Consider the following 27,984-nt stretch of genomic DNA (forward strand, 5'->3'; position numbering starts at 1 on the left):
TAGGAGTTTGATTCCTGGGACCCACATGCTGGATGGGAGAACCAACTCCCACAAGTTGTCCTCTGGCCTCCACACCTGCATCAGGCCACATACACACATGTACATAAGAATACAGATAAAAGGAAATGCAATTTTTAAAATTCTTTTTTTTAAAAATCAATGTTTTAAGCTGGCTGATGGTGGTGCTCACCTTTAACCCCAGCACTCAGAAAGCAGACACAGGTGGATCTCTTAAGTTCCAGGGCAGCCTGGACCAGAGTGAGTTCTACACAGAGAAACCCTGTCTCAAAAATCAGTGCTTTCAGCTGGATGTATGCATACCTACTACTATAATCTCAGTGCTTTCAGCTGGATGTATGTATACCTACTATGTATGCATACCTACTACTATAATCTCAGCGCTTAGGAAGTTCAGGCAGAAGGGTCATTGCAAGTCTGAGGCTAGCCTGGGGTACATAGTAAGTTTGAGGCCAGCCTAAACTACATAGGAAGTCCCTGTCTTTAAAGGAGGAGGAGGAAGAAGAGGAGAAGGAGGGAGGAGGGAGGGAGGCCGGGGGTGGGAGAGAGAGAGAGAGAGAGAGAGAGAGAGAGAGCGAGCGAGCGAGAGAACGAACCAAACCCCACCTGAATAAGGGCAGGCAGAAGAAACAGGTTTGGTCGTTCTCTGGGTTACACAAGATGCTTACAAAATATCTGTTAAAGGAAATGGAAGAATTAAAGTTGGCCCTGGAGTTTCATGCCTCGGTGACTGGAAAAATTATATGCCCCAGGAAAGATATGGATGCAAGAGGAAAGAGCTGAGTGAGAGCGGAGGAAGGACCTTCTGCAAGTGTTCATCTAAGTGAAGGGTCTACAAGTGGGGACAGCCTGGCTAGAGCCAGTGCCAGTGAGAGATGCTATGGGAGGCCAACTTGAGATCCCAGGGAGCTGAATCTTTGTGATGTTCAGAGGGAGGGGTGAGGAGAGAGGCCAATCCTGAGGTCTAAGGAGCCCCAGGAGAGGGGGAGTGGATCTGGAACACAACCACCCTCCTGAGAGAAACTGCTCAAATATAATCTACGGTTAGCACTCACTGGTCTCACTGGCTGCAAACCCAGATCCAAGGGATGCTCAGACATTTTATGAGTACACTTGGTCTGGGGAGGTAGGAGCACCGGCCAGGATGTGGGAGGGAGGGTCAGTCCTTCAGAGGCACTGTGCTAGCTCCCCTGCCCCAACAGCGGCAAAACGGAGTACAAAGGTCGAGAGACTAATTAAACAGGCAAGCTGGGCTAGGGTGGCCATCAGAGCTTGCCTACCACATGGAAGACCCAGCAAAAGCAGACAAAAATGGGCCCTACTTCATGACTTACCATACACCACCTTCTGCACTTCAAATGCACCATGCTGGCCCTCACACTTGTTCAGGGTAAGCCTACAAATCATTTTAAAGAGGGGACTGAGTTTCAAAGATACATGGCACCTGTCCAGGTTACACAACCAGTTCTGTGGCCTGGTACACGGCTCCCAGCTGTGCCACTCTCCTGCCTCCTAGCCCATCATGCATAATTATTGACAGCTGTTGCCTTATCTCATTCTCCTTGGCCTTATTTTTCCAGATTAAAGTTCTGCTGTTATTTCAGTGGTGTTCTGATGAAGGAGAAATGGCAAGTGTGTGTGCTTAATCCACTGTGTCTAAGGGGATGAGCTTAGGGATCATGAATTTATAGAGTGATGCCAGTTTGAGAGGCTGTGACTTTTCCACAGGCAGCTGCAGCAGGCACAGTGCATTTGGGAGGAAGTGCAGGCTGCTGCACTGGGGTTTTCCCCCAGGTGGATTCTGTGGTAGAAGAGCACAGCTGTGGAGAAGAGAACATCAGGAAGTGAGTGACTGAAACAAGGGACCATGTAACTGAAGTTGGACAAGGGAAGTTAAGGAGAAAGGAAGAAGCTGTTCTGAGGAACTTATGGACTGGAGATGCCATGTAGACTTAACCCTGCCACACTGGCACCTTCAGCCAGGACTGGCATCTTCCTGATTTGCCTCAGGTCTCTGTCTCAGAACAACTGGATGAAAATCTGCATGACCCTGACTTTTCCCATGCCCATCTACCAGGTAGCAGCCATTCTACTCTCTTCTAAAGAAACAGAAGGCTTATTCTCTGGAGAAATGGGAACACAGGAGCCATTTCTGGGACATAAAGACCATCTGAAAGGTGGACTGGACACTGCCTCGACACAGGAAAAGGAGACCCCTAGTTGTCTGGCATCAATTTTCCAGGGCCAGAGCCTGCAGAGTATCTCTCTTAAGAAACAAAACCCAGAGAAAAGGCTCACTCTTGGGGCTGGAGGTGGGGCCTGATGGCATAGCTGGCCTTGCTTGCACAGGGCCTTTGTTTGCCAACAAAAGAAAACAAAGGCCTTCCCTATCAGTGATGCGGCCAGTCATACAGTTTATTCATAACCCCTTACTCCTAAGCCTGACAGAAAGAACACTAAGCCCGGTCACATGCCTGCAATCCTAGCACCTGAAAGGCTGAGACAGAAGCTAAGGAGGATGGAGCTCAGGGACATCCTTAGCTACACTGCAAGTTCCAAGTCAGCCTGTGAGGAAACGCTGCCTCAGAAAACCTGAATAATTAAGTGAAAATAAAAATAAAAACTCCAAATGACAAATGCACATATATATGTATGGATGTATGAATGGATAGATGGATAGATAGACGGATACATGCATGTGAGACAACGAAAGAAAGAACCTAACGAGAGCTAGAGCTGCAGGAAATGCTAATGCATGTCTATGCAATGCCAGCACTTGGGGCACTGAGACAGGAGGATCACCTCAAGCTAGAAACCACTCTGGGCTGTATATCAAGAACACATGATGTTGGAGAGATGGGTAGATGGGGGGAGGGGCACCGGAGGAAAGAAATGGGAGGTAAGTTGGATCCAAACACATTGTATGCATATATGAATATTATTTAATTTGTTTGGTTGGTTTGATTTGATTTTTTGAGACAGGATTTGTCTGTATAGTTCTAGCTGTCCTGGAACTCACTCGGTAGACCAGGCTAGCCTCGAACTCAGAGAGATCCCCCTGCTTCCGCATCCCAAGTGCTAGAATTAAATGCACATGCCACCATCACACCCAGATTAAATATTTAATTCTTAAAAGGCAAAACAAAAGAAACAGAGCTAAAAACAGATAAACTGCGCTAGCAAGATGGTGCAGCAGGTAAAAGCACCAGCCACTGACATGACACCCTGAGCAGGATCCCAGAGACTCATAAGGTAGAAAGAGCCAACTCTCCACAATTATCTCCTGACATCCACATGTCACACATACTCACACCACATGTACACATGTGTGCATGTGCTCACACACACACAACTAAAAGTAAAATATGAGGGGGATCTACAATGAATGACCCCTTCACACGAGGTTAGGCTGCCTGGCAGGACTTCACTGGCCCAGACATTCTGGGCCCAGGAACACCTGAAGTTCTGAGGCCCCACAGGGAGCTCCACACCACGAAGCTGCTCCTTCAGGAACTAGAACTAGTGCCTTCTACTGTACTCACTGTGGCCAAGAAGTGTCACAGCTGAGGGTCCTTCATGTCACCATCCCTCTCTGACAGCCTCATCTTTGATAAAGCACTGACATCTCATTCCTAATAGACTATTTGAGTTCTGTTAAAAGGCTTTCGTGCGTAGGCGCGCGCGCGCGTGCACACACACACACGCGCACACACACAAAATAAACACAAACATACACAAAATGTACTTTAACTTTTAAGTAAACAAAAGCAGACAAAGCTCAGCGCCCTGTACCCTGTACCCAGAATCTCTGTTTACTCAGTCCCCAGTGAGCACTACATACTTTGGTGGACATTGGAGCAGGGAGGGGAACTCAAAGCCACAGTGGAAGCCAAGAAGCCAAGTCCTCCTGCAGACATGGCTTTGTCTGGCTTTATAGTATCTTCAAACTTTAAAAATTAGGGACTGATCTAGGAATGGTGGTGTACACCTTTAATCTCAGCATTAGGAGAGAGAGGCTGAGGCAAGATTATTTCTGTCAGTTCAAGGCCAGCCTGGTTTACATATTAAGTTCCAGGATAGCCAGACCTTGGTAGAGAGACCCTGTATTTAAAAAAAAAAAAAAAAAAAAAAAAGCAATACTCTGTCTCAAAAATATACACTACTATAACAAAACATCTGTTTCCCAGCCTGCTCTGGTTCTTTACAGCCCACTCTGGTGCACACAGGGAATCAATTTATTGGTTCTTGGATGCCCTTTCAGAGTTTTACTGCAAATACTAACAAATATGAACATATTTTCCCCTTTTTACACAAGAGGCACAAAATCATTCTACAATTGTTTTTTTTTTCCCCTCCACAAATAAGACACCAGTAATCTTATTTCGTATGTACAGAACCTCCTCATTGTTCTTTGATATCACGGCTTTATGGAGATATAACGTACATACCACAGACCACAGCCCTTTATCCAGGGGTTTTAGTACAGCCACAGGCTTGTGCAATCGCCAACCACCACTACCTAACTCAAGGGCCTTTTCCTCATGCCAGGAATAAATCTGGCTCCTGGTCCCAAACCTCTGGCAAACATAAATCCACTTTCCATGGCTACACATTTGCCTGTGCTGGGCAGGTCCTAAAAGCACACAATGGAAGCTGGTTAAGAATGTGCACTGCTCTTCATGCAGAGGACCCAAGTTCAGTTGCTAGCACCCATATGGGACAGATCACAGCCACTTTGTAACGCTGCTCCCTCTTCTGCATGCACCCACAATCCTTTTTCTTTTTTTAGATTTATTCATTTTTATGTACATTGATGTTTTGCCTGCATGTGTGTCTGTGTGAGGGTATCAGATCCCCTAACTGGAGTTACAGGCAGTTGTGAGCTGCCATGTGGGTGTTGGGAATTGAACCCAGGTCCTTTGGAGGAGCAGTCGATGTTCTTAAGGCTGAGACATCTCTCCAGCCCCCACCCCTTCTTTAAAGAAGCATATAGTACATGGGGTTTTGAGACTGGCTCCTTTTACTTAGCACACAGTTTTAAAGGCTCACTGGCGCTGTAGCATGAGCCAACATTTTGCTTCTGTTCATGGCGGGGGGGGGGGGGGGTCCTACTCTTTGTAGGTATACACTGTGCTTCATCTGGTCATTTGTAAGTTATTTCAGTCATTTGTGACTTGGCTCTGATGGGTAGTGCTGCTATGAACGTTTGTGTACAAGTTTTTGTGTGGGCGTGCGGTGTGTTTTCAACTCCCCTGAGCACATTCCTGGTGGTAAAACAGCTGAGTCACAAGCTAACTCTTTAACCTTTTGAGGAATTGCCAAATTGTTTTCCAAAATAGTTGCCATTTTACAGTTCCCACCTGATGTCCGAGAGCACCAGGTGCTCCACACCTTTTCAGAGACTTGTTACTGTCTGCCTTTTTGGTCACAGCAATCTGCATGTTTGACCGGGGCCAACATTTATAAAACCTGTACCAACATATAAAAATGCTGGACTAGCAAAATGGCTCAGTGGGTTAAAGACACTTGCCACCAAGCCTGACCACCTGAATGTGATCCATGGATTCCACGTGGTAGATGTAAAGAATTGATTCTTGTTGAGACCTCTATACACACACACACACACACACACACACACACGTACATACACACACTTATACACACCCTCTCTCACACACACATGCACAGACTCATACTCACACATATACACACTCACATATGATCCACATATAACACACATGATACACACAAATACACTCTCACACAGATATATTACACTCACATTCACACACACATACAATCATACACAGACACACACAGGCACACAAACACATAGTGTCACACACACACACACACACATTCACACACATGATGAGTGTCCTACAGGGCCAGTAAAATGGCTTAGTAGATAAGGTGCTTAGCACCAAGCCTGAAGATCTGAATCTGATCTCAGGAATCTGATTTGCAGAAGTTGTTCTCTGACCTTCTTCACCTGTGTGCCACAGCAAATATGTGTGCATGCACACAGGCACACACACTAAGGAAATAAATATAATTAAGATTTTTTTAAAACAGAGTTTCTTTGTATAGACCAGGCTGTTGTGGGAACTCACTTTGGACACCAGGCTGGCCTGGAACTGACAGAGACCTGCCTGCCTCTTCTGGGATCAAAGGTGTGTGCCACCACTGCCCAGCTAAGAATTGCATTTCTTAATTTTGTCTTTTTTTTTTTTTTCCCCAGAGCTGAGGACTGAACCCAGGGCCTTGTGTTTCCCAGGCAAGTGCTCTGCCACTAAGCTAAATCTCCAACCCCAAGAATTGCATTTCTTAAATGTCTAGGCCCTTAGCCTCAGCAAGACAGATTGACACCCAACTTCTGAAATTGAGGAGTAAAAATATCTCAGAGTTTGGGTGTGTAGCTCAGTCCCATAGTGGTTTCCTACTATGTATGAGGTCCTGACTGGACTCCCAGCATACCATACACACATGTGCAAAAACACACACACATACACACACACACACACACACACACACACACACACAGAGAGAGAGAGAGAGAGAGAGAGAGAGAGAGAGAGAGAGAGAGAGAGAGAGAGACAGACAGACACAGAGAGACAGAGACAGAGAGAGATCTCAGTATGGGTTTATGTAAGTGGATAGTCAGTTTCTCTGAAGCGATGACACACTTCAAAATCTCACTGCCCCATGATAGCAGGACAGAGGGTCTTCTGTTTGTCTGCTTGCCCTGGCTGCCCCTGCACTCAGGAGTTTAAGCAGTCTTCCTGCCTCAGCCTTGTGGGCACTGGGCCTTAAGGTGCGGTACTCCTGCCCTCAGCTTCTCTTTTTTTCCTTTCTGTAGTCTTGGGTAGAACACAGGGCCTTGTGAATGCCTGACAAGCATACACAACCTCAGCACACCCTCAGAGACATGACTCATGCAATTCCAGTATTTATGGCTAAGGCAGGGGGATTGCCATAAATCCCTGGCTACCCTAAACCAAAGGGTGAGTTCCAAGCCAGCCTGGTTTATATAGTGACACTTTTTTCTCATTTAAAAAAAAAAGTGTATTCCTCTACATGGTTTATACTAATGGTGCTGTCCACTAAAGCGCCGAGGCACATGCCTATGCTCCAAGAGCCCAGCTGAAAAAACCAACCTCAAAACAAAATGCAAAGAAACTCACACGCCAGCCTCAAAGCTTCCACTCAAAGCTGGCATATGGCACATCTGTTCAGGTATCACTGACCAGTGAGCCACGTGCTGAGCTCTTGGCTTCAAAGTCAGAGTGTCTGTCCTATACAAGGGCAAAACCCAGGACAGTGGGTGAATAGGGTTATTGCTGGGCACAGGCCCCTTACGACTCTGCATGTGTTTCAGCAGGTCTGCCCTGCCCGGGCTCTTCCACTGCGGCCAGGTAAGTCTGATCCGCTGGTCTAAAGGTTTCCCTTCTTCTCCTTCAAGGACATCTCTTGATTACGCCTTCATTTCCTCAATTCTGGTCCTCTCCCCTTCTTCACATTTTATATTGTTCAAGCCTCTTGTAACACATCCCTGCTAGCCACCTCCTCTTGGCAGTCAACTTCCGGAAGTTCTCTCTATTCTGTTTTTACTTCCTTTTCTCTCAATCCCCTCAGCATACCACCCCACAGTTCCAACCTGCAAGACCACCACAGAGTTTCCTGCCTCCAACCTGAATGGATTCAGTTCATCTACATCCTTCACGAGCCATCTGACAGCCATTAGTCTGTCTTGTCTCACCATACATAGCTGGGCTCTCACCTACATCCCCATCCTGTGCCTATGCGTTTTTCTTTTCTTATTTGGTTTTTCAAGACAGGGTTTCTTTGTGTAGCCTGGCTGGCCTTGGAATAGCTCTGTAGACCAGGCTGGCCTGGAACTCAGAGATCCACCTGTGTTGGGGGTGGGGAACACATGTGCTCGTGGTACCCATAACATCTAAGTATCCAAAGAATTCAGAAAGGGTTTTTAATCCTCTGAAACTTGGGAGTTCCAGGTGATGTGAGCTATGGGAATGGAACCAGGGTGAGTCCTGGGCATTTCTCCAGACCCTGTGCATTTTTTAAAAAAGACTGGAAGAGACTTCAAAACATTACTGTGGTGTTGGAATGAATCATGGGTAATTTGGATTCCATGTGTACAGAGCTCTAATCTTTAGTATGATCTGTGCTCATGTAGATGTCAGCATGCAGGCTCTTCTCCTATTGCTCTTCACCTTACTTCCTGAGCCAGACTCTCTCACAGAGGCCAGAGTGCCAGGGCTCAGGTAGACTGGATGACCAGCAAGTCTCCAGGGTCGACCTGTCTGCCACTGTGTCTGGTTTGTACGTGGTGCTGGGGATACAAACTCGGTTCCCATGACTGCACAGTAGGCTTGCCCACTAAGCCATAGCCCCAGCAGTCCTAATTTACCTTTGTTGTGACAAATAACCCCACAAAAACCAACTTATGGAAGAAAGGGTTTATTTGTCTTACAGTTCCAGTTTGCAGCCCATCGTTTGGAGGTAGGATCTGATGAATCTAATCATGTCACATTCACAGGCTGGAGCTGACATACACAGGGGTCTGGAGAGTTGGCTCCATTGTAAAGAACACCGGCTGATCTTCCAGGAGACTAGAGTTAGATTCCCAGCACCCAAGTTGATTGTAATTATACACCCAGTCTCCAAGGAGATCCAGTTCCCTCTTCTGGCCTCCTCAGGCACTGTCTACACGTGCTATACATACATACATATAGGCAAACACCCATACACATACAATTAAATTAAAAAAAAAGTAGACAGAAATGAATGCACACGTCTACCTGCATGCTCATTACTCAGCCAGCCCTCTATCTATCTCTTATACAGTCCAGGGTCCCCAGCCCAGGGAATAGTGTCCCCCACAGTTGCCTGGGTGAAGGAAGTCCCTCACAGATGTGTCCACAAGCCAACAGGATTTATACAGCTCCTCCAAGGAGACTCGTTATGGCTAGTTAACAAAGACAATCATCAGTGTCCCCCTCCATATTTAAAATTTTTTAAAAAATATACAATAATCTCATTTTACATACACCATTAAAATAAAAGTTACTTTAAAACAAGAAGGGACTAAGAAGGTACTAAATATGGTAGTGCACACCTTGTCAGATCTCTGTAAGTTCAAGACTAGCTTGGTCTATATGCAAGATCCATCAAGAGCTGCATAGTGAGACCCTGTCTCAAAAAAAAAAAAAAATAGTAATAAAAAAAAAAGTTAAGGGGCTGGAGAGATGGCTCAGTGGTTAAGAGCACCAACTGCTCTTCTAGAGGTCCTGAGTTCAATTCCCAGCAACCACATGGAGGCTCACAACCATCTGTAATGGGAATCTGATGCCCTCTTCTGGTGGGGATATTAGTTTTGTGATAGGTGAGGTCCTCAGCTCAATCCCCAGCACCAGACAACAAAAACAAACATTCCAAAGTACACACACTGCCTGGCTCAAGGAAATGTCCCTTGTACACCATTCTATTTCCCAACTTTTTTATTCAGTCTCATCAAAGGTCTAAGGGATGGCAAAGAGAGCTAGACAGCTTGCTGCTATTACGCAACCCATGCTGGCTCTCAAGAGAATGGGTTCAGCTTGTTCAGCAAACATTGACTGTCTGTGTCTACCGCTTTACTGGCAACTGCCCCAGGGACTGTGTTTGTCCTGTGGGTTCCAACTGGGAGCCAGAGAAGGAACCCAGATCCAGACTGAAGGCAAAACCACGTAACGGACCAGGCACTCACTCCAGAGAGGCACGGCTCTACAGTCTGAATACCTGCCTGGTCCAGACGCTCAGGTGAAAGCCACATGCTGTCCTTCAGGTAGTGCCGACAGGCACACACTCATCAGAGATCATCATAGCAGTATCTTATGTGATGGAGAAAGTCTGAAAGAGGCTGAGTTAGGGACCCTGCACCAGAGGAGTCCTGCCCGAGGGCAAAGAGATCTGGACACTTAGGTACCTCCCAAAGTTCTTTCAACTAGGCATACTGTTAAAAGGTTAACAAACCGCACCCTTCAAGATGGCTTAGTAGATAAAGGCACTGGCTCTCAAGCCTGGTGACCCAAGCTCTTCCATCCCTGGACCCACATGACAGAGGGGAACACTGACCCTCAAAAGTTGTCCTCTGGCAGTGCATTGTTGTTGGGAGCCGACTTTAGCAGAAAGCGGCTAGATCAACTTTGCAGCCATCTGGAACCATATACCCTGATGAAAGATTTGGTTTTCAATAGCCTACAACAGCTGAAGCACACTCTGATACCCCACATATTTTGTGTTGCTGTTTACTGGCCCCAGCTGCAAGGTGCACGTGGTAGTCACGCCTGCAAGGCATGCAGTTCACGTGCTGTCCACGTGCTATCTACACCATACATGCTCATAAGGTGCATGTGCTATCCACACCTGCAAAGCATTGCAGTGCACGTGCTGTCCACGCTATAGACGCCTGTAAGACTTACGTCATATCAACACCTGCAAGGCACGTGGTATCCACGCGCCTACAAGGCACGTGGCAAAAGCCTATAAATAGCTCAGAATTCCCTTCAATAAACGAGACTTGATCAGAATCTCTGTCTTGTCTCCATTCTTTGCGTCTCTTCCCCTTTATCCCCACTCTCTCTCTCGCTAGACCCTGACCCTCGGACCGGAACGGGCAGTACGGGCTGCAACAGTTTGGCGTCCAACATCGGGCTCCAGTAAGCGCAACACATTGTGGTACCTGTCTTTACTTCCAGCACTTGGGAGGCAGAGGCAGGCAAAACTCTGCAAGTTCAAGGCCAGCCTGGTCTACAAACAGAGTTCCAGGATAGCCAGGCCTACATAGACACACCATGTCTGGAGAAAAAAAAAAAAAAAAAAAAAAAAAAGCTATACTCTGACCTCTACATGAACCCATACACACAAGTACAAACAAAATAAATATACATGTTTTAAAGAAAAAAATTTTGAAACCTGGCATGCAGCTGTGATTCACGGCAGAATGGTTTCAAACTTCAACACCAAGATTAAAGTTGGGAGGGTGGGGGAGGGGAAGAGAAGAACTTGGAGGCTGGAGAAACAGCTCACTGTAAAGAGTACTGTTGCTCTTGCAGAGGACCCAGGTGTGGCTCCCAGTCCAGGGTCATCTGAAACTCCAATTCAAGGGATCCTATACCTTCCACTGTATGCATATTATGCACACACATATATGCAGGAAAAAACATTCATACACTTACAATACACACATGAATAAAAACAGACATAAACCTTCAAAATATTTAGGTATATTTACATAGTCATATTTCATATTTACTCACATACTCTGCATAAGTGCAAGAAGACAACCACATAAGAATATCCATTGCTGAATTATTACTGTCTGTTTTTTTTTTTTTCTTCCCCAAGACAGGGTACCACGAAGCCCAAGCTGGCCTCAAATTCACTGTGTAGTTGAAGATGACCTTCAAGTTCAGATCCTCCTGCTTCTCCCTCCCAGTTCATGAATCACACCTTCACTGTGAACTGCTGCTTGGGTGGGGTTTGTTTTGTTTGTCTCATTTTGTTTTTCCGCCTTGAGACAGTCACACTATGCTATTCCAGTTTCTGAACTCCTGGGCTCAAGTGATTCTCTTGCTTCAGCCTCCTAGGCAGCTTAGGCTGCAGGTCTGGATCCTCTCCTGCAGCTTTTGTTATGAAGTGATTCTTAAAATGTGAACTCACTTAGATATATCTAGCATGGACTATCCGCTGGGTTTGAAACCCAATATTCCAGGGTGAGGCAGGAGGAACTTAGGAGACTTTGAAGCCAGCCTGAGCTACATAATAAGGACCTATTCCAAACAAAAACAGAAAATAAAATATAGTGTATAGTACATTTTAGGTTATAAAAAAAAAAAAAAAAAAAAAAAGGCACTGGGTATGAATTCAGAAAAAGTATCTCATTGTACAGAGTTCACCAGACTGGTAAGACCTGGGGAGTAGTAGAGAGTAGTAGAACACTCTGGAGCTGGGGCTAGAGAGACCGCTCAGCGGTTAAGAGCACTGGGTACTCTTCCAGAGGACCCAGGTTCAATTCCCAGCACCCACATGGTGACTCACAACCATCTGTAATGGGATCCGATGCCCTCCGATGTGTGTGAAGACAGCTACAGTGTGCTCATATACATAAATAAAAAAATCTTTAAGAAGAAAGAAAACTCAGTAGCTGTCAGCTTGTCTAGCTTGTGCCAGACCATGAACTCCAACTAGCCCACTATCAAAATATAATAACAGGGACTGGGGTGAGGGCTCAGCAGTTAGGAGCGCTGGCTGTTCTTCCAGAGGACCCAGGTTCAATTCCCAGCACCCACATGGTGGCTCGCACTGTCTGTTACTCCAGGTGGCACGTAAGCATCAATAACTCCATTCTAGGTATTCTACACCCTCTTCTGGCCTCTGAGGGCACCAGGCACTCTGGTGGTACACAGACATACACGCAGGCAAAACATGCACACACACATAAAAGTTTAAAAAAAATAAATATCCAGTAATAAAAAAACAATAATAAGAATGGTTATCTTCAAGCCCTTGGCTAAAAGTTATGTATTTTTGTATTCTGTAGACTGGTAATGGATTAGTCTGTTCATTGTTTGTTTAAAGATTGTGTATCTCTAGCTGGTAGAATCTGCTATGTAGACCAGGTTGGCCTTGAACTCACGGGGGGGGGGGGGGCTGCCTGCTCTGCCTTTCAGGGGCTGGGATTAAAGACACTTGCCACACTATGTCCATGCAAGTTCAAGAGCCTGTGCACACTTGGAAGTCAGAAGAGGGTGTTGTATGCCTATCACTCTACCTAGTCCTTCAGAAGCAGGGGCTCTAAATTTTCTCAGTTAAGGTAGAAAACAGCAAGTCCTGGGAATCCTCCAGTATGTATCTTCCTCAGAGCTGGGTTTACAGGAATATTCCCATTAGCAGGCTTGTTACTTGGATAACAGAATCCAAACTCTGGTCCATTCCCAGAAAGCACTCTTAACAGCTGGGTCATCTCTTAAGGGCCCTAACTTGTTTTTTAAAACATTCCTGGTGACATTTCTCTCTATTTTATGTCAGTTTCAGAATGATCCTAAGAGAAACGGAACTTTAGTGGTGTAAAATGTACACGTCTGTGGTTAGAAATCCTTATTTATTTATTTATTTTTTTGATAATGCCTTACAGTCTCCTGAACCCACCAGACAGCAGTTAGAATAGAAACTGGGACTTAGGTGGAATTCACGTTTCCTTCTGCCAAGTGTGCGCTTCGAATAGCCCATCTTTTACCAGGACCCCTCTCTAATGCTAAAGTGGGGTAACACTGAGCTAGCATTTGAGAATGGGCTTGATTTCCCACTTAATGCGGCCTGGCCCAGGAGACAACAGGCACTTCCAAATCTTCAACAAGACTAGTCCACTGAAGGGGGAAAAAAGGCGTTTTCTTTAAAGGAAGCCTAGGCTAGTTAAGTCACCTAGAATAGAGGTCTGTCTCGGGGCACAAGTCTGCGAGGCCGGAGCACGTTTGCCTTGGGTATTTAGGGAACGTCTGAGACTCATATGCAGATTGTGGTTTAGTGTGTTCCGCAGGACTGCGCAATGGCTTAATTCTCCTCCCAGCTGACCTCAGTCTGCAGGTCTGCGCCCGACAGCTGCAAGCACCGGAAAGACAAACCTGACCAAGCTTAAAGAAAAGATCAGGAGTACGAACTGTTCCAGGTTCTACCTGGGGCGTCAGGAGAGAGACGGAGTTTCTGCAAGAACCAACCAGCCCAGCTAGCGAACCTTTTCAAAGAACACTCACTGCCTAAAGGTTCCAGGCGAGCCTGGGGACTGCCCTTAGTCAAGATGGCGGCCGGGGCGCGCGCGAGCCAGGGCGCACGCGCTGCCCTTCGCACCACCCTCCTCCGGTCCTCCAGGCCGTCCCCCTCCCACTCGCCAGCTGCAGCTCTCCGCGCGTCCCCAGCCTCACCCCTTTTCGGAGGCCCCCCTCCTGTCCCGGCTCCCGAGCCCGGAAGTGGATGTGGCCGCTTGGCAAAGAGGGCGAGGGGGAGGGAGAAGTGCTTCCGGGGAAACGGGCCCCGGGTTGGTGTTTGTAAACTTGCCTCGGTCCCGGCGCGGGCAGCGGCGGCCGCGGGCTTGGCACGGGGTGCCTGGGGCCTGGAGTGGGCACCGCGCGGCGGAGGAGACGGCGGGAGGCCGCGCCGGGCCGGTAGGCGCGCGCCGCGGGGAGGCAGCGTCGAGCGGGCGGGCTGGCGGGCAGCAGCGCCTCAGCAGCTCGCAGGCCGTGGGGCGCCGCGCGCGAAGGGGGAGGGGAGCGCGGCGGAGGAGGGGCGCGCGGCGGAGGGAGGGGGCGCGAGGGGAGGGCCGCCGCCGCCCCGCCCCCCGCCGGGAGAGGGGGCTCGCCGGGGCGGGAGGGGGGGCGCGGGCGCGAGCACGCCGGTCGCGCGCGGCTCGGCGCTCCGGGTCCGCGCGCTGCAGCTGCCTGCAGAGCGCACACTGTGCCCGCCCTCCACCTCCGCGGTGAATTTACGCACCTTCGGGCGGACTCGGAGTGACGCTCACGTGCGGGCACTGCCAGCCACCTCTGTGTTCGGCCGAGGCCCCCGAGCTTCCTTCCACCACGGTCCTGCCCTCGTCTGTGGAGTGCCAGCTTTGCAGGCCGGCCCACTCCGCACAAAAGCCCCAAAGGGCCTCCGCCCCCTTCTTCCGTTCCTAAGATGGCAAATCCCAGCACTTACTCCGTTGGCAGATCCTCTCTATAGGAGGCCCAACTTACTTTTGCCCTTGTTGGCTGCTCCTTCTGGCCCAGGAAGCCAGTTTCTTCTACTGACCTAGAAAGAAAGCTCTTGACTCATGTCCTCCTTTTGAGCTTCAGAACGCCCAGCAAAATAAGTTGAGAGAGCATCGCTCGCTGTATGGCCTGAGGATGTTGCACCTAAGGGCCTCGTCTTCCTTTCTGGTTTCAGGTTTCTGGAACAGACCTAGAGCTTCACCAAGAGAATTCAACTTGGAAACCAAGACTGGTAGACTCTCATTTCTTCCAACAAGAGGCAGAAGTCAGAGAGAGACTGCAGATTCTTGGGACACCTGTATTCCTTTTGGAGGACACTAAGTTCTTTGAGAAGAGACGAAGGCAGTTCAATATGGCAACCGAACTGAAAGAACAGCAAGGAGCCATTACTGTGATTTGGTGACAGTTCTTCAGACGACAGTGTCTTAAGGGAGACTGGATAAAAGAACTTCTGAACTTTGTGGGTTCGTTAAGTGAGAAGTCGGCATGGCTCAGGTAAAAAGCTCTAGCGTCCTCCTTCAAGACCGTTCACTGGGAAGCCTGTTTGCAATGTCACTCTTGAATTCTGCCTTAGTCAACAGTATTGACCATCCCCAGTGAGCCGAGCTCTGTATTAAGCGCCAGGGGGAGATCTAGAGGAAGGAAAGGAGACAGGCCACACAGCCCCTGCCTTCAGGGAGCTTCCAGTCAAATGAAGGAGGTAGGCTATATATCACGTCACAGGCACTGATGGGCCGTTGGCAAAGCACCTTGTACCCGGTGTACTTTTGGTACGTGAAGTACTCGGGCATGAGGAAGTGAATAGTCTGGTGAATGCTTCATTTGTTTTTTTTTTCCCAACAGGAATTTTATTGAGCTCCTGTTACATGCAAGGCATTGTGCTTGGAATACAAAGATGAATAAGATTGTCCTTGTCCCCAGTAAGCTTCCAGGCTAGTTGGGGGGAGGGGAAGGGATGATGGAAAGACAGTCTGTTATTTATTATTATTATATTCACTGTGCCCTGCGTGATAGCTGGCTGGTTCTAGAGACTCTGAATGTGTTGACTAAAGGAGTTCTCAGTGATAGAAGGATTTTTACTGCGTGGTGGTACTTCTGCCTGGATGGGAAAAACAAAAGGAAGCTCGCAGGTAGCATAGGATTTTCGCTAGATAAATAAACAGAGAGGGGCATTCAGACGGGGACTGTGTGGGCAGAGGCTTAGAGGGATGGGGTACCACTGGTGGTTTGGTGGGTAGTTAAGAAGCTAAGGATTGAAAATGGGGGCTCACTAGACAGGGTGGTTAATGAAGGTGGGGGCTTGTTTTCTAGAGAAGACAGCAGAGTGTTGCCCAAGGGCTTTTTGTGTCTTCCTAAGAAATTAGACATTATTATCCAGGGAGTGGGAACTCCCCAAAGAGTGTTAAGTGGCAAAGTGATGTCAGAAGATAGCTGTCATGTGAGGGTCGGCAGATGGATTGACAGGACGAGATGACTAGAGGGACCGTTATAGTCTTCTGAGTGGAGAGCCTTTGGCTTCTCTGAGCTTTCTTTGAGGAAACCTCTACCAGTCTCACCAGGATGGCAGCCTGAGTGTAGTGGGATTGGCTTTCTTCCAAGTGCTGCGGCCTCTGGGTCCCTCCCTTTGTCTGTCTGCAGCTTCACTCCGCAGCACTGTGCTTACTGTTCTGAAAAGGTTGCTTCTACCGAGCGCTGACTTTGTGCTTGGCACTGAGCATTTTACATCCCGCTCTCGGTCTCCTTGGCCCCGTGAGGGTAGGCACTCTGACAGGCGGTTCACACTGGAGGGAAGCGAGGCTTCAAAGGCAGAGAGGCTTGCTCAGAACTGCACAGCCCAAACAGTAGAAGTAAGTTTTTTTTTTTTTTTTTTTTAACTTCAGAGTTCATGGAAGTGAGAGAAGGGATCCCAAGACACACTGATCATCCAAAAGAAAATATTTTTCCTAATCTGGGACTTTATTGACCAACTATTTCTTTAAAAGACTTTCTTAATAAGAGAAACATATATTCTGGAGTACTAGCTCGATAGAGTCAGAGGACTGTGGTTGTAAGAGGCGGTTGGTTATTTCTTAAAGCACCCCTGTTCAATTAACTTTTTAAACTTTATTTAGCACACATATAGAAATGGCCTAAAGGAGGAGGGGGAGCTAAGTGGGATGTCACATACTGATCCCAGCATTCGAGAGGCAGAGGCAGGTGGATCTCTTGAGTTTGAGGCCAGCCTCAAACTCAAGAGAGTTCTAGGACAGTTAGAGCTACACAGAAAAACCGTCTTGAAAAACCTAAAAAATAAAACAAATGGCCAAAGCAGTCAAAAGAAATTGTATATTCAACTCCAGAATCTGGAGGTTTTTGTTTGCTGTAGTTGACAACACTCAGGGAATTTAAAATCTAAAGTGAGAAATAGCCTGATAGCTAATGTAGTCGGTGCCAGCAAGCTCTGCCTGGCTGACGCGGGCTGTGAATCCAGTCATGGTTGGGGCCCGGCACTGTTCAGTGAGCACCTCCAGAGGACCCACATCAGTCCTCACAGCTGATGAACTTCAGCTCCAGGGGATCTGACGCCCTCTTCTGGTCTCCTTGGGCACCTTGCCTACATGTGACATGCTGATATGCACACACACGCACATGCACACACACACACACACATAAAAATAAATCTTACAAAAACAGAAAGGGTGTCATTGAGGTTCTTCAGCAGATGAAGCATCTTGCTGTCAACCTGACAAGGCGAATCAGGTCCCAGAAGCTGCATGGTGGAAGAAGAGAACCAACTCCTCAAGGGAGCCTCAGACCTTCACATGTCCGGTGACACTGGCATGCGGGCACACACACTAAGTAAATAGGTAGAAGTAATAAAAATAAAAAGGCTTTGTAAGGAAGACATTGCCCTAGGAATCTCCCATCTCAGTGGATCAGACAGACAGACGTCATACCTACCTACAGTTAAAGCTCAGAAATGCCTTAGATGATATGTAACCCCACGTGCTGTTTGGTACAGTAACCACAAGTGTTGCTGCTGCTTGATTCGCTTCTCTGTGCTTCATTGCTGAAGGGTGCAAAGGGGGGGAGTAGCTCCTGGTGAGACAGTTAGAAAGGACCTGAAGAAAGCAAGGCATGACCGCCCGCGAGGGAGTCGTTCCCTGGAGAGAAGCGAGTTGTTGCTGGGTGTAGACGAGGGTCTGTTGAGGGTGGCAGCCTGTCTCTGCCCTGCCCCACCAGGAGACCTGACACCTCATCTCCTTTCAACTTAGGCAAGTCTTCTGGCTTGTGAAGGCCTAGCAGGTGTGAGTTTGGTTCCCACTGCAGCCAGCAAGAAGATGATGCTGAGCCAGATTGCCAGCAAGCAGGCCGAAAACGGCGAGCGGGCAGGTAGCCCTGATGTGCTGAGGTGCTCAAGTCAGGTACAGCACTTGAGTCCATTATGGTTGGTGCTGGGGGGTCGGGTGGCCCCAGCTCTCTGCCTGGAGGTACCAAACTGTGGCTCCTCTGGCTTTGCCTTGATTCTTCTGTTGAGGGAATTGGGGAACTGGGATCCAGCAGGGAAGAAAAGGGTGCGGGTGTCTAGAGAGCTGAGGAAGGTTCTTGTGGAACCTTAGACCAGGTAGACTCTTAGACCAGGAGAGGGAAAGAGGAAATAGATGTGTGGAGAGGAAGCAGGCGGTTTATCTCCTTTGCAGACTGTTTACCAAGAGACTATTTGTTTCATATTTTATATTCCCAGATGGACTGTAAGCCTAGATATGATTTGTCTTCAAAGGGCCACCGAAAAGACAGTGATAAATCCCGCAACCGCAAAGATGATGACAGCTTGGCTGAGGCCTCTCATTCAAAAAAGACTGTTAAAAAGGCAGGTAATGGGGAAGCCCCAAAATCACAGTTGGTAATGGGGGTCACCTCCTTAAGACCATGACTTACAGTCTTCCCTGGTGAATTCGTGCCCCGATTATATCTAAGGCCACTCTGACAGTTGCCATCCATCCTTGATGAACATTCTTGGTACAGATAGGAAGTGTGGCTTGTGCTCTTGTAGCAGGGCAGGCGAATCCCAGCTCACTCACACTGTGTTTGTTGGCTGTGGCTAGACAGCTGGTTCATCTGCCCCATCCTCCTCCCCTCACCGCCTTTCACAGTATCTGAAAGGTCCTCAGGTTCTCAGTCCGGCAGCTGTAATCGGTCCCAGAGTAGAAGCAGCTCTGGGAAGAGGACAGAGACACCCACATGACATGCCTGATTGTTGCCCCCAGGTGGTGGTAGTGGAACAAAATGGCTCTTTTCAAGTAAAGATTCCCAAAAATTTTATTTGTGAACACTGCTTTGGAGCCTTTCGGAGCAGTTACCACCTCAAGAGGCACGTCCTTATCCACACTGGTGAGTCTGCTGTGTTCAACACGTCCTTATTCACTGGTGAGTCTCTGCCCTATTCAGACTCGATTTCAGATGGGAGAAGAATCTGAAGCCTGTATTCCCACTGGCTTTTGTTTTCCAGGAGAGTAGACATGGAGGCAGAGAGGTTGCATGGCTCTGTGTTTAGTGTCACTGAGACCAGTAGTGTTTATGGTCCCTAGGTGTCTGGACAACAGCTGGAATGTATAGGCCCTGCTGTAATTTCTCTTGGTGCTCACTTCTTTTTGCCCCTGGTCCAGGTGAGAAGCCGTTTGAGTGTGACGTCTGTGATATGCGGTTCATCCAGAAGTACCACCTTGAGCGCCACAAGCGGGTACACAGTGGCGAAAAGCCTTATCAGTGTGAACGATGTCATCAGGTAAGCTCCCATCATCCCCCTGGAACAATAGGGCCTCCTCAGTACAGTGAGCACCTCAGAAAGAGACATGTCTCTGGCCTTATAGAGCTTATTGTGGGGAATGCTTATTAGAATCTCATATGTCATTTATTTGAGGTTTGGTTTGGTCTGCTTATTGTAGCTTTAGGGGTTTTTTGGTTTTTGTTTTTCCCTAAGACAGGGTCTGACTGTGTAGCTCTGGCTATCTGGAACTCACTGTATAGACCAGGCTAACCTCAAACTCACAAATACCTGCTAATATCATTTTTTGAGTACCTATTCTATCCCAGGAACTGTGAGAACAAATTTGACATAGAATTCAAGGAGCGCTGGACATGGTGGGCTTTTTGTCTTTTGTTGCTGCTGTTCTGTTTGGTTTTCGAGACAGGGTTTCTCTGTGTAGCCCTGGCTGTCCTGAAACTCACTCTGTAGACCAGGCTGGCCTCGAACTCAGATCCACCTGCCTCTGCCTCTGCCTCTGCCTCTGCGTCTGCCTCCTCTGCCTCTGCCTCCTCTGCCTCTGCCTCCTCTGCCTCTGCCTCCTCTGCGTCTGCCTCCTCTGCCTCTGCCTCCTCTGCCTCTGCCTCCTCTGCCTCTGCCTCCTCTGCCTCTGCCTCCTCTGCCTCTGCCTCCTCTGCCTCTGCCTCCTCTGCCTCTGCCTCCTCTGCCTCTGCCTCCTCTGCCTCTGCCTCCTCTGCCTCTGCCTCCTCTGCCTCTGCCTCCTCTGCCTCTGCCTCCTCTGCCTCTGCCTCTGCCTCTGCCTCTGCCTCGTGCTAGGAGTAACGGTGTATACAGCTGCTGGGAGTGTTTTAATCTCACGTTATCTCCTCAGGGTAGCCTGCCACCCTCATTTCATGTAATGGGGAAATTGAAGTTGAGGGATATCAGTTTCCCCGACTCACAGCAGATAAGAGTAGAGTTTGAATTTTGTCCAACTTCAAAGCTCCTGCACCTTAGAGGAGGAGATGTAATCTTTGCCGTGGGGTTCAGTGTCTGATCTGAGAGTGTAGGGACAGGGACAGCGGATGAGCAGTGGTGGTAGCTAACTCTCCTGCGTGCTCTGTTCAGCGTTTCCACACCGAGCCTTCAGTGTGCTAGGTCGGGAGCTGCTACTGCTCCTGACAACGACGACCATGTGAGGCTGTAACCCAGCATCCCACAGACATCCTCGGCTGCCCATAGAAAGTCTGGGCCCAGCCTGGGCTGTGTGAGCTCTGCACAGTGCCAAAGATGAAGGAATGAAATTCCATGAAGGAACCAAGTTTGGTAGCACATGCTTTAATCCCAGCACTCAGGAGGCAAAGCGAGAGGATCACAAGTTCTTGGCCAGAATCAGTTAAATAGCAAGACCAGTCTCACAGAAACATGAGGGATGTCTCCTCCTTCCAGTTTTCCACCCTGTCTTTAGGCCAGAAAAGTGTTCATGCCTTAGGATGAGTGTGTGATAAGAGGCTGAGTGCTTTCCAAGCATGTGTTCCTGAGATTGAGCTCCACTCTGACAAAACAAACAGTAAATATTTGATGAGTGAAACAGCTACACTGTGTTGGGTGCTTTTAACCTGTTCCCTCAGGTGAACAGACAGGTTCAGGGCTGTTAGGTAATTTGCCCTCTGTCACATGACTAAGTGATATAACTGGCATTAGAAGGTCAGGCCCTCTTGCACCAACACTGGCAGTGGCGGCGGCGGCTGCTGCTGCTGCTGCTGGTGGTAAATATGAGTTGATATGATGATGGAGGTGGTAATGATGATGTTATTGTAACATTTGTTATTGTGTATATATAGTATATTGTGTATATATAGTATAGCAGAAGTGTGGAGAGCATAGGGCAGCTTTTGGAAATCTGTTCTCTCCTCTTATGTTTCTTCTAGGGATCAAACTCAGGTCATCAGGCTGGGTAACATGTGGCCCAACCTGCTGAGCCACCTCATCCTTTTTGAGATAGGGTCTTAAGTAGTCCACACTGGCTTCCAACTTGCCAGGTAGCCAAGGATAACCTTGAACATCTGATCTTCCTGCCTTCAGCTCCCAGGTGCTCAGATTACAGGTGTACACCACCATGCTCAGTTTATAGAGTTTTGAGTGACAAGGCCAGGGCTTCAGGTGTACTAGGCAAACAGTCTACCAACTGAGCTGCATCCCCAGCCGCTCAAACCAGCATCTGGGACTTTTTGTTTGTTTATTTGAGACAGGGTCTCTAACTATCCTGGCTATACTACAACTCATTATGTAGACCAGTCTAGCTAGCTTCAAATTCAGAGTTGCACACCTATCTCTGCCTCCTGAGTTCAGGGATTACAGGCATTTGACACAATACCCAGCAAAACGAGCTTTCGTGTCCACTGTGTGCTTCTGTTGCGTAGCTGCTAAGAGAACGAGAACATAGCGTATACCTCCTCTTCAAGGAAAGGGACCTGCTAATCTGAGACTGAGTTTCTCTTAGTGACTTAATCTTCTCTCTCTTCACAGTGTTTTTCTCGGACAGACCGATTACTCAGACACAAACGGATGTGCCAAGGATGCCAGTCCAAGACTTCTGATGGGCAGTTTTCTCTGTAGGCATGAGGGGCCCTAGGTGGTGGGAGTGCTGAGGAGAGTCTTCAGAAGATCATAGCCCTGTGCTCTGACAGTCCCACCACCGCTTCCTCTGAACCTGTCCCCCTTCCTAGAGGACTGGCCCCAGGTGAGCAGAAGAGTGTCAGAGGACATCAGCTCCAGAGCCTCCGCTCTGTAACTAGTCAGAGACTATGAGTATCCCGGGGACATCTGCAGCATTCCTGGCCAGGGAGCCGGTCCCTGAGCTCAGCTGAGGTGAGGTGGGGACTCACAGGTGCAGGACCAAGACTGAATGTTCCCACAGCCTTGGACTGGAACTGGCAGCTAAAACAGAAAGGACTGGGGAAGGGTATTTGTTTGTTCTGCTCTTGTTTTTGTTTATTCAAAAGCAATTTCAGCAGGTAAACTGGGGATACAGGTAATGTGGAGGGGAAAGTCCTAAAGCACAGCAAGGACTGTGGCTGGTCTGGCCTTTTCTGTCACCATAGTCCCTCGGTGTTCCACAGCCTGCCCTTCCTCTTTGAAAGCAAATAGGACCGGGGCTGGCAGCTGAGCTTCCTTGGACTTCTTATACACTGAGGACAAAAGGAGACACTGGGAAGGACAGACGTGGGCTAGACAAGAAGAGTGGGCAAACCTTTGCTTATCTCCTCAAGAAGAGCGGTGTTGTGTCACGGGTGTTCCCATGGTCTGTCAGCACTGAGGCCTGATGGGGTCAGCTCAAGTGCCTTGTGGAGGAAGCTTGGGTGGGGCAGCCCATTCGGCCCTCTTCTCTGGGCAGTTGGTCTTGGTTGTGGTGTGTGGCTACCTCGCTTGTCCTTAACTCTAGAATCCAGGCACAGTTGGGCAGGGAGCTGTGGGTGTTGGTGGGCTGTCCTTGTGTGCCCTCTTAGAACAAGGATAGTCCAGAGTTTTGCTAACAACTGTGAGAAGAACAAAACTTGTGACAGTCCTCACATGACCTGTGTAAGAGAACACTCTCCGTGCCGGAATCCTCTGCCTGTTCAAGTAGAGGAGATGGAGCTCTGGTCTGGTCCTCAGTCTCAGAGAACCAGCCTTGGCTCCTGAATAAGCATCCCTGCAGAGTGGTGGAGGAGGGTGCTTCAGAGGAAGGATTGCAGGAAGACACCTCATGTCTGTTTTATTCTTGACCTTAACTCTTACTACACCCTTCCATCTTGTCCACACCTGGAAAAGTGATCGGATTTGTGTGTGTGTCTGATTTGTGAGTGGTTATGTTTCTTTGCTTGGAAGGGATGAGAATTATTGACCGAAATTTATTCGTCCACCAACTTGAAGGACAGTAAGCATAGGGCAGGCAGCCTTCCCACCCAGACCAGAAAGGACATCCTCCTCCCAGAGCTTGCTGAGAGCAAGGGAACAGAGGAGCTTGTTCCAGCATGGTGTTGAGGGGTTTTCTCATTATTGTTAGGTTGATTTAACTGTATTGGTCAGAGTGTTTCTAAGCCAGGGCTTCTGAGTATGTATTTCCTAAAGTGAAATAACTCTCTTCCTGCTAAAGACAGGATTCTTGAGGGAGATTGTAGGATTTCTTTGAGCGCTTACCCACCCCCGAGACCTACTTCAGGTGTAATCACTGGGTTACACCTGAGCACGCAGCTGCAGCCATGGGTAGGAATCTGAGATGGCTGCCTCTAGGAAGATGTTCTTGACTTGCAAATGAGAGCCAGGCAACCTATACTAAGGCCTCTTCCAGTGTATTGGGGGATGGTCTACCACAGCTTCAGGGTAGAGGTACTTAAGGGGAGAAGGGAGGATGTCTCAGCCTTCAGCTTTCCTCTGATAGCACCTGAGAGGAGGTCTGAGGAACATGCACTGCCGTGTGTTCTAGCTTCCTGCTGTCTCTGTGACACACTCTAGAACCTGCACCTCCAACCTCCATCCACCATGTGCCCCTGGGCATCCATGTGCATGTCACACAAACCTTTTACTGTTAGAGGATTCTAATGGGCTGGGATTTTTCTGTCACTCAACTCTGGGAAAGAGGATACGTCTCGAAAGATACCCTCCTAAAAATGCTTTTGAGAGTGGGATTCTCCGCCCCCTCCTGCGCCACTTGAAGACGATCAATTTGTGCTGAAAGTTGGAAGAGTGACCCATGCCTCTGCATGCATGAATGTGTGTACTGGGTCAGAGCAGGCCTTTCAGACCATGGCTTCCTGCCTGTGTTGAAGCTGAGAGAAGTGAGAGAGAACTGGATGTGTACTGATGGCCCAACCAGAACCACACTGCCAAGGCCAAGTGTGAAAATCAGAAGCTGGCAGTAGGTAAGGGCAGACAGGCCCTGGGGTGGAGAGTAACGCAACAGCTGAAGGCCCAGGAGCCACCTCTCTACCCTAGGGAACGCAGACAGCTGCAAAGGCTCCTGGGCCAGATACCCCCTCTGCTGGGGTGGGTTGTTAGCACTGGACAGATGTCTCAGGTGTGTGTAGAAGGGGAAATGAGGAGAAGGTGGGTGATCAGACATCAGAACATGGACGTGGGGTTGGTGGGGAGAGGAATACCAGCCCTTGGGGTGGGCTCTTGCCCCAGGCCCTGCCCTTCCCTCCCACCCTTGCTGGTGCCTGCCTGCCCTTTCCGTCCATTCCCAACAGCCTCTTGTCATTTAGCTACTGATTGTACTTCATGGCTTGACAGAGGGTTAGAGGAGTGGGGTGGCCACACTTTCCACCCTCTCCCCCTAGGTTCCTTCTGTCCCTGCTGTGGCCCTGGGCTTTTGATCTCCAACTCCCCTCCTACCATGCTCCTTTTTTTTTTTTAAAATATACTTATTTTGCTATGGGGAGGGGACTATCAAATGGACAAGATCACTTTTAATGTAGTTTTTATAAGATGTTATAAACTTGTATCTTTTTACCATTAAAGTGCAGTGTATGTTCCTTTGTGACATATTTAGGATATTTAAATAAAAAAGACAGCGCTTTTCTACTTCCCATGTCCACTTTGAGAAGACTTGATTTGCTGGGGGAACTTTTTCTCCAAAGGCCAGAATGGTTTCAGTGGGTTGCTTTTCCTCCCTCAATACAACCACCACCCTACTAGTTGCAAAACAGCTAACTGCCCTGTTAAGATGTCTTTTCTCCATAGAGAAGCATCAGGTGGTAGAGGCAAAAACATCTCTGCTATTTAAAAAAAAAAAGTGGGCTGGAGAGATGGCTCAGAGATTAAGAGCACTGACTGCTCTTCCAGAGGTCCTGAGTTCAATTCCCAGCAGCCACATGGTGGCTCACAACCATCTGTAATAGGATCCATTGCCCTCTTCTGGTGTGTCTGAAGACAGTGACAGTGTACCCACATACATAAAATTTAAAAAAAATAAAAAGGCTCTCAACAACCTGACAGAATCAGGTCTAACTCCTGCTAGCAAGGGTCCCTTCAAAAGCAGTGCCTCCAGCATGCATCCAAGACTCCATCGGCTCAGGTGAGAGACCTAGGCTACATAGTCTGGTATTTTTGTTTGTTTCTGGTTTTGTCCCAGCGTGAAGTAGAGGCTAGAAGTCTGAGGCAACACTTTATTGTGGAAGGACCGGCTGTTGCAGTGGTAAGCTGCCCTATGAAGGTCACTGAAAAAAAGGCAACAGGGGCAACAGCTTTTCCTGACAGACGTTGACCCTCTTATCCCCATTGTCCTCCAAGACAAGAATCCTAAGTCAGTCTGCTTCCCGGGTCAGAGAGAGGGACGGCGAGCAGCCTTTGGTCCCTTGGAAGCGGGGGTTGACAGTGGTTGTGACTGCACTTTTGTAGAGAGGATTGCTGTCCTGTGGGAAAACATTGCACATTGTAAGGAAAACTCTCAGGCTGTCCCCATTACCGCCCCATGAGGCCAGATCTAGAAGGCCTGCTCATGCTGAGGGAGGGACTTGAATGGGGGAAGCTTAAATGCTGCCCTCACCTGCTTCCAGTTGAGTTGCTGCCTCTCCTTCTCAAAGCGACTGTACTCGCGGCGGTCGTAGATTTCCACAGAGAGCCGGTAAGCCAGGACCAGCCCGAGTCCCACTGCCACAATGCCCCCTATGCAGCCCAGTACAATGGTACGGGTATGATCCGCTCCCTCTGGTGGGGCCAAGGCACAAGGGCTGATCCACAACTACCCAAAGGGTGTCCAGCCTCCCCAGCCCTGTCATTGAAAGCGGGACCCAGCAGACCCCAAGGCTGTCCTCCCTCCTAGGGCCTGAGTCTCATCCCCTCTGCCTCTGCCCTAGGTTTGCGGCTGTTTCAAACCCATTACCCTTATCTTACGTCCCTGGCTTTGAGGTCCTGCCCAGAAAGCTCCACTAGTCATACTTGCTGTCTCTGCCCACTTACTCTCTTGAGGTCTCACTCTCAGTATGACTCCTCCGACCACATGCTCCACCAGGAAAAAGAACAGCTGGTTGTCCATCGTCCTCTCTTTGCACCAGGCATCATCCAAGTTAGGGTTCAAGGCCAAGGTCACATTCACGGCAGCACAGGCCACGCTGCAGTTGGCTGCCAGGGGACCCGTACGAAATGCCCCGCACTCCGCACAGTCCCTGTCCGGTGAATGCTAATCAATGGATTCGCATCTGCGCAGCTGTTACCCATCAACCCTCACCACACACCCTTAAGAACAGGCAGGCAGGAATACCACCAAGTTTCACGGCCCCAGCTCCTGAGATGAAAGACGAGAGGCCTCACCTGTATTGCTCACATGGTGACTTGCAGCCTAGGCACTGGTCACACAGAGCCCCGTAGTAGCCATCCATGCACTGGCAACGGTTGCATTTGCAGTCTCCGTGCCCACTGCAGAGCCCTCCTTCAGGACTGACACAGCTGTCCACACTCTCACTGCACTCACATGCTCTGCCAGTGTGGTTGGCATGACAGTGACACACTCCACACTGGCAGTGGCCAAAGCCTAGGTAAGAACCATGCAAAGGGTGACCACCATTCCTACACACAGTCGGCTCAGCATGCCTTCACAGCGTGTCAAAAGTCTCCTCTCCCTCCCTCCTCACCCTCCCTCTCTCTCCCCCCTCCTCCTCCCTCTTCCCTCCTTTCTCTCCTCCCCTCCATCCTCCCTTTCCTTCCTCCCACTCCCTCCTCCTCTCCCCCTCCTCCCTTTCTTCTCCTTCCCTCCTCCCTCTGCCCTCCTTCCTCCTTTCTTTCCTCCCCTCCTCCCTCCTTCTCCCCTTTCCCCCCTTTTTCTCTCTACCTCCCTCTCCCTCCTCCTCCCTCTTCCTCCCACTTCCTCCTCCCTTCCCCTCCTCCCTTCCTTCCTCCTTTCTCTCCTCCTTCCCTCCTCCCCTTACCCTCCTTCCTCCTTTCTCTTCTCCCCCTTCCTCCTCCCTCTCCCCATCCCTTTTCCTCTCCCTCTTCCCCTTCCCTCCTCCCCTCCCTCTCCTTCCTCCTTCTCCCTCCTCCTTCTTCCTTCCTCTCCCTTCTCCCCCTCCCTCCTTCCAAAAGCTCTAGGTACCTCCACAGAGGATGCCCTCGTGTCGCTCACAACTGGCATCATCACACTCGCACAGACGCCCAGAGCTCTGTCCACTGCAGCTGCAGCGTCCACATTGGCATCGACCCTTCCCGCTGCATAGGGGCCCTGTCCCATTTGGGGCCCGGCAGCCAGATTCCAAATCTGGGGAGGACAGGTCAGCCTCAGAGCATTCACACAGCTGACCAAGGCGGCCAGGGGCACAGCTGGGAGGGGAAAGCAGAGAGATGGGTCAGAGTTCGGTCAACTCTGACCTGTCTCTCAAGATATCCTAGGCCAGCAGTTTGCAACCTGTGGGTTGCAACCCTTTGGAAGTCAAATGGCCCTTTCACAGGAGTCCCCTAAGACTG

General features: G+C 49.0%; 3 protein-coding genes across 12 annotated transcripts in view; 1 reads left to right on the plus strand and 2 right to left on the minus strand.

Annotated features, from left to right (window-relative positions):
- The window catches only part of Csad (cysteine sulfinic acid decarboxylase), a 28,124-nt gene extending 13,180 nt beyond the window's left edge, over nucleotides 1-14,944 (minus strand). Inside the window, exon 1 of one of the 3 annotated variants that reach the window (XM_034516276.2) lies at nucleotides 14,566-14,944. The gene's annotated coding sequence lies outside the window, so the exon portion shown is untranslated. Of the gene's footprint in view, nucleotides 1-624; nucleotides 648-14,133; nucleotides 14,268-14,565 lie in introns of those variants that run through there. The other 2 variants (XM_034516277.2, XM_076912144.1) reach the window with 2 other exon arrangements.
- On the plus strand, nucleotides 14,098-25,117 carry Znf740 (zinc finger protein 740). 6 transcript variants are annotated; one of them, XM_034516284.2, is made up of 8 exons: nucleotides 14,098-14,240; nucleotides 14,998-15,522; nucleotides 15,666-15,742; nucleotides 18,077-18,226; nucleotides 18,547-18,672; nucleotides 19,070-19,193; nucleotides 19,469-19,587; nucleotides 22,075-25,117. In XM_034516284.2, exons 4-8 carry the CDS (start codon nucleotides 18,143-18,145, stop codon nucleotides 22,162-22,164), a joined length of 543 nt encoding a protein of 180 aa, XP_034372175.1. In that variant the 5' UTR covers nucleotides 14,098-14,240; nucleotides 14,998-15,522; nucleotides 15,666-15,742; nucleotides 18,077-18,142; the 3' UTR covers nucleotides 22,165-25,117. The 6 variants fall into 6 exon arrangements, with proteins under 6 accessions (XP_034372175.1, XP_076768260.1, XP_076768261.1 ...); XM_076912145.1 differs by lacking the exon at nucleotides 15,666-15,742 and having other exon boundaries at nucleotides 14,998-15,317; nucleotides 15,397-15,522; XM_076912146.1 differs by lacking the exon at nucleotides 15,666-15,742 and having other exon boundaries at nucleotides 14,998-15,317; nucleotides 15,397-15,522; nucleotides 18,583-18,672.
- A 563-nt stretch (nucleotides 25,118-25,680) lies between these two features.
- The window catches only part of Itgb7 (integrin subunit beta 7), an 18,089-nt gene continuing 15,785 nt past the window's right edge, over nucleotides 25,681-27,984 (minus strand). For all 3 annotated transcript variants that reach the window (XM_076912142.1, XM_034516269.2, XM_076912143.1), the window contains 5 exons: nucleotides 27,617-27,840; nucleotides 26,839-27,058; nucleotides 26,488-26,693; nucleotides 26,075-26,235; nucleotides 25,681-25,940 (listed from right to left, as the gene is read on the minus strand). In XM_076912142.1, coding sequence (XP_076768257.1) covers nucleotides 25,833-25,940; nucleotides 26,075-26,235; nucleotides 26,488-26,693; nucleotides 26,839-27,058; nucleotides 27,617-27,840 — 919 coding nt within the window. In that variant the 3' untranslated portion in view covers nucleotides 25,681-25,832. The remainder of the gene's footprint in view (nucleotides 25,941-26,074; nucleotides 26,236-26,487; nucleotides 26,694-26,838; nucleotides 27,059-27,616; nucleotides 27,841-27,984) is intronic.

Source organism: Arvicanthis niloticus, chromosome 13 (assembly GCF_011762505.2).
Source record: "Arvicanthis niloticus isolate mArvNil1 chromosome 13, mArvNil1.pat.X, whole genome shotgun sequence".
In the NCBI taxonomy this organism is placed as follows: Eukaryota; Metazoa; Chordata; class Mammalia; order Rodentia; family Muridae; genus Arvicanthis; species Arvicanthis niloticus.